Genomic DNA, 6,349 nt, shown 5'->3' with positions numbered 1-6,349 from the left:
TATTGGCAACCATAAACACAATGCCTTTTCATTTATTTTAAAGCGACATTTAAATTTAAAGCATAATAGGCTAATTGTGTTTATGTGTGGGGTTACCTATTTACTGGACCATTCTACTATGCAAAAAAAAACTGACTGTCTCAGAATTTTGACTGTATGTGTTTGGAAAATGAATGGACTTGAAAGAAGGACTGCTCGCCCTCTAATCTCTAGTTGCTCTCAAATAGGGCACTACATGCTCGCGCTATAATCGGAATGCAAGTGGGAGGACTTCCCCCTTCATATATCTAGTAAAAAATTTTAAACTAGTAAAAACAAAGTGAAAAAATTTAAATGTGTTTTATTTTCAGTAAAGTGTAAATTATGTTCTGGTCTTGAGAAGGCATGAGGGTTGTCAGCCCTACTGATGGATTTTTGCTCGTTTTGAGTTTGACTCGGTTATTTATTGTATGATTTAAATAAGTTTTAAATATTTAAAAAATCTTAACTTTAATAAATAAATTTTTTTTAGACTTTAGGGAATATACATCAGTATATGTATACTAAACAAACAATCCATAGCCATTTTTTTCAGTAAAGTGCAAATTATGTTCTGGTCTTAAAAAGGTATAGGGGTGGTCAAAGACATAATTTCCAGACCGTTCAACACTGGTGAACAAAATAACTATCGATAATTTTTATGGCACTTGGTATTAACCAAGTGACGTATAGCGATCGCAAATTCTACCAGTCTCTCTGTCTTTCGGTCTGTCTGTCTGTCTGTCTGTCTTTCGGTCTGTCTGTCCCGGTTTTGCTACTTTAGGCATTTCCAGGTAAGCTAGAACGATGAAATTTGGCAAACGTATCAGGGACCAAAAGCGAGCCTAGCGCCTTCTCTGTGAGTTCTTTCATAATTAGTGATAATAAGTGACAGTGCTCCAATACAGAAGAAGGAGGATATAATATCATGCTTGTAGGTTATGCTAATGCCAGCTTGCCATCTTTTGCTTATATATCAATGCTTGTGTGCTTGCTTGCACCTGCTTATTATGCCTTTGTTATAGGTGCCTGGGCTCAATAAATTAATGATCTGGTAGAATTCTGCAGCTCCTAGGGGAAATTTTATTTGAGTCCTTGATGGCGCCCTATAATGTAGCTTGTTATATTATCTACTTAAAATAAGAACAAAATAAGCACAAGTCCTAGATACGGGATTGACATAACCGGAACGGATCTGTTCTCTTTGGGGGAGTTGGGGGGGAGGGCTAATTCTAAAAAATTAGAAAATTTGAGGCATTTTTGACTTACGAAAGAGTAATCGTATATTAATGAAGTTTCATATTAGAAGGACCTCGATCTCTTATTTTAAATCCCGACCAGATCCAGTGTCATTAGGGGGGGGACGACCGGAAATCTTGGAAAACGCTTAAAGCGGAGAGATCATGATGAAACTTTGTGGAAAGAATAAGCACAAGTCCAAGATATGTGACTGAAATAACCGGACCGGATCCGCTCTCTTTGGTGGAGCTGGGGGGGGGGGTAATTCGGAAAAATTAGAAAAATGTGGTATGTGTAACTTACGAACGGGTGATCAGATCTTAATGAAATTTGATATCTAGAAGGATCATGTGCTTTAGAACTCTCATTTTAAATCTCGACCAGATCTGGTGACATTGAAGGGAGTTTGAGGGGGAAACTGGAAATCTTCGAAAACGTGAAAATCGAGGTATCTTACGAATGGGTGATCGGATCTTGATGAAACTTGATATATAGAAGGATCTTATATCTCAGTTGCTCCATTTTCAATTCGAATCGGATCCGGGGACATAGAGGGCTGGAGGGGGGAAATAGAAATCTCGGAAACCGGAAATCTTGGAAAACCCTAAGAGTGGAGAGATCGGGATGAGACTTGATGGGAAGAATAAGCACAAGTTATAGATACGAGATTGACATAATTGGTACTGATCAGTTCTCTTTGAGGGAGTTGGGGGTTGTTAATTTAGAAAAACCAGAAAAATTGAGGTATTTTCAGCTTAAATAAGGGTGACCGGATCTTAATGAAATTTGATATTTAGACGGAACTCATATCTCAGAGCTCTTATTTCAAATCCCGACCAGATCTTTTGATATTGGGGGAGATGGAGGGGGGAAACCGGAAGTCTTGGCAGATGCTTATAAATGTCATAAATAAGTGATTAACGTAACCGGACTGGATCCGCTCTCTTTGGTGGATTTAGGTGGTGGAGTTCAGTCCTTTGGCGAATTTGGTGCTTCTGGACGTATTAGGACGATAAAAATTGGTAGGCGTGTCAGGGAGCTGCACAACTTGACTTGATAAAGTCGTTTTCCCCAATTCCACCATCTGGGGGGCTCAAGGGAGAGAAAAATTAGAAGAATTTAGGTATTTATAACTTACGAGTGGGTGATCGGATCTTAATGAATTTTGATATTTAGAAGGACATCGTGACTCAGAGCTCTTATTTTAAATCCTGACCGGCATTAAGCCTCTGATTTTCCTTTTAAATCAATCTATTGATTCTTAGAATTTTGTTAGAGCTCATACCATATGAGCTCTTGGCTCTTCCGACCTCGTCACAAGAGCCATATGAGGTCTTAGCTCTTGTTTATTATGTTTTTTAGGAATAAATTGGCGAAGGGACTGTTGCGTTCCAATCACTTTTGACTATAAGAAAAGCACTAGCCCTTTCAATTTCCAATCGAATGAGTTTTTTCGAAGTTTATACGATAACAATTGACCATCTTAAAATTTCTATCAGATGTATCTGAGAAACATACAAGGCGTGGGAGGGTATTTACCCTACGATCACTCTGAATCATATACAGCAAATTATAACTGCTGCTTGCCAATACAATGAGCACCCTCCGAAGCATATACGATCACCCTTTCCATATAAACCTCATATGCCCCAAGGGCATAACTATCAACCCTTGCCCTGATGACTGGGGGTGGTCGCCCTCCTTAATGACATAGTTTCCAGACCTTTCAATTGCGTTGAACAAAATGGCTATTTCAAATTTTGATTGGATATGTTCGGCAAAATGTTGGGCATGGGAGGGGTTTAGTTGCCCTCCAATCACTTTCGACTATTAAAACTGGCCCTAGCCCTTTCAGTTCCCAATCGAATTAGCTCTTTCCGAAGTTTCTACAGCAACGAATGGCCATCTCAAAATTGTATCAGATATATTTCGGGGAAATACAAAATGAGGGAGAAAAAATGGGGATTATCCACCCTTTGATCACTCTGAATATTAAACAGGGCACTAGAGCTTTTGATTGCCAATCCAATGAGCCACCAACGAATTTCATACGATCACTCTTTCTATACATACCTTATATGCCTCCAGGGCACCACTTACAACCCTTGCCCCGAGGGCTTTGGGGGGAGGGGGTAGCATCCTCAAAAACATAATTTCCGGACCCCTCACTTACGTTCAAAGAAAGTGTCTATGTCAAAACTTTTATTTGAATGTTTGTGGAAATGGTGGCCGTCTGACGGGGGTTATTTGTCCTCCAATCACTTTCGACTAGTAAAAATAGCCCTAGCCCTTTCAATTTCCAATCGAGAGAGCTCTTTTCGAAGTTTCTACGACAACAAATGGCCTTCTCAGAATTTCAGTCAGATGCATTTCGGGAAAATAAAAGATGCGTGTGGGGGATATAAATCCTCTGATCCATCAGAATCTAAAAAAAGGCACTAAAACTTCTGATTAGCAGTCCGATGATCCCCCCTCCGAAGTTTATGTGTCATTCTATAAAAATCTTATCAGTCGCCAGGGCATATCTTACAAACCATACCCTGATGGCTGTAGGGGGGCTATCATCCTCAAATACATATTTCCAGACATTTCAATTACCTTGAACAAAATGACCGTCTCAAAATTTTAATTGGTTCTGTTTGGGGAAATAGTGGGCGTTGTAAGGGGGTAAGTTGCCCTCCAGTTACCTTCAAATATTTAAAAGGGGACTAGACCTTTCAATTTCCAATTGAATGAGCTCTGTTCGAAGTTTCTACGACAACTCCTTCGATATGAAGTGCACTGTTCTAAAACCAAAAAAAAATATATATAATCATAATACCCTCTGCCTAAATCCCTTTTAACTTAGGCAGCACTATTGCACTACATAGGATAGTAGCAAAAGAGGCACAACAGTTTTAATTTTTTTAATTTTGCCGCTAAGAACTTGGAGAAAAAACCTCCAATCGTTTTTTTTTTAACGCAGTTGAGAACTTAAGTCAAGAATACTTCTAGTAAGTCGAGAGTTGATATTATATTCTTAAAATTTTGCAATTCCGACCATATTTTGCCTATTTTGTTAAAATTTTCTCTGTCCAACATTGATGAAAAAAGATGATAAATTAAAAAAAGACAAACCAATGGAAAAGCAATGAATTCAATAAGCGAATAATTTATTTAAGGTCAGAAACAGATTTTAATTGCTTAGTTTAAATTGGTTTGATTTAGTGAAACGACACAAATGGAAAGTTAATGAATTTCGCGTTTTATCATATCCGTTTCAGAAAATTCACTTAGATATCGGAAGAAGAGAGGAATAGAATTAAAATGTCTCGCAAAATTCAGCCAAATCCAAAACTTTTGTTTTTAGAGTGGGGTATGATTTTAGATTTTGAGTTGGTTTAACTTTAATAACTGAACATGTTATTAATAACTTGGTGATAATGGTCAATTTTATCTTTCCCTCTTAGATCTTTGAATTCGCTTTGAAATTGGATTGAAAGTTTGGACTCTTTTAAATTTCAAAGAAGTGTACAATTTTTGACTTTATGTCTAAATTTCACCGAACAACAAAATGTTTAGGCTGATACCCAACCCCTTGTTGCGACACCTTTGACCGTTACAATGGAAATAGAACACATAGACAACTTTCATTTACATACATTGCGGCTTACATTTTTCATATTATGACCTAGTTAAGCCCTCCAAACTGGGTCTAGTTTAAATGCTCTAAGGTGTTTTCAAGAAGTAATTTTCTGTTATTTTTCTTCCTCTTTCCTAAAACTAATCGATTTCGAACCTCTTCTGTGTTCTGCTGCACATAAAGAACTAAAGCAGCTTCATTATTATGACACACACGGGGCTCAAAGCTATGATACTGTGATTACTAGGCTATTTAGAATACAATAGTAGGTATGAGAAAAACAAAAAGACGAGGGAAGTGGACGTTACTGTTTATTGAGAATTAAGAAATCATAAAGTCTGAAAAAACTCTTGATCCCATAGATTTTTGAGTGCTGTTTCTTGGGCTGCTTTTACCTTGAATTCATGTGCGTCTTTATGTATTAGAGGATCTAAAAGTTCTATAAGTCTTTAACAGACTTATCTATTTATTCGATTTGTAATGGTAAGTCACTTTGGTGTTCTGAACAGATTTGAAACTCCTCTCTAAAAAGAAAAATTGGCATCTGCCGGTGGCTTGTAACCGGAGAAAAAAAGGAGGAATGTCGCCGTTTTCCATAAAAACAGCTATTCGCCGCCGAAAAGAAAACTGGCGGGGTGTCGGGTCTTCCATAAGAATCCATTGGGAATTCCGGATTATCTGAGAAATCGTATAGTCGTTAATTGTTGTTTGAGCAACCCTGTATTTATTTGTAGATATTTAAACAGCCTTGACATGGGTCTATCACCAAAATTGCAGAGACTCTTGCAAAAGAAAGTTTCTAATTCAGAGTAGATTCTAGAGCCCCTGCTATGACCAATACTTTTCTCAAATATGCATTCTTTGTCATTGCATTGATAGGAAGCTATGGTGAGTCAATTTTAGCTCACTCCCTGCTTTTTGCTGTGTTCTCTCACTTAAAGATACCCACAGCAGATCAATGGATGGGAATAGCTTTATTAAATCCTGAAGCAGCAGAGAGTATTCAAAGGAAACTCCCAAAAAGTCTGAAACTACTTTAAAAGAATCATAACTGTTTAGTCCTTAAGCCTATCTCATTTTTAAAGGCGCATCACTACACTCTACTCCATCCTAATGGACAAAAATACACTAAATAGGCATTTGGAGCGGTCCATATATTTGACCTTAAAAGGTTAATGTACCCCTTGATGACTTTTTTGTATGCTCCTTTTGAATATAATGATTGCATTTGTTGTAAGGTCAATTTTAAGCACTTTACAGACCCTCAAAGAGGATATACTACCCTTTCCTCTTGTTTTAGATACAGATTATGCTCCTCTGTTAGCACCACTCATGTTAAAGCAGTTTACCAGTAAATTAAATTGATCATGACAACATCAAGAATCAATAAACATAGCAAATAGTTTATAGGCCTAGCCTGTAATGTGGGCTACATGCCTGTATTTGGATAATTTTAGATTATATAAGGTC

The 6,349-nt window shown here is 37.5% G+C and overlaps 1 protein-coding gene across 1 annotated transcript in view; it reads left to right on the top strand.

Annotated features, from left to right (window-relative positions):
* Positions 1–5,598: 5,598 nt before the first annotated feature.
* Positions 5,599–6,349, top strand: part of LOC136043071 (2-phosphoxylose phosphatase 1-like) — a 52,357-nt gene continuing 51,606 nt past the window's right edge. Inside the window, exon 1 of the mRNA XM_065727993.1 lies at positions 5,599–5,767. Coding sequence (XP_065584065.1) covers positions 5,710–5,767 — 58 coding nt within the window. The 5' untranslated portion in view covers positions 5,599–5,709. The remainder of the gene's footprint in view (positions 5,768–6,349) is intronic.

Source organism: Artemia franciscana, unplaced genomic scaffold (assembly GCF_032884065.1).
Source record: "Artemia franciscana unplaced genomic scaffold, ASM3288406v1 Scaffold_289, whole genome shotgun sequence".
Classification (NCBI taxonomy): Eukaryota; Metazoa; Arthropoda; class Branchiopoda; order Anostraca; family Artemiidae; genus Artemia; species Artemia franciscana.
This window is presented reverse-complemented; position numbering and strand designations above follow the sequence as displayed.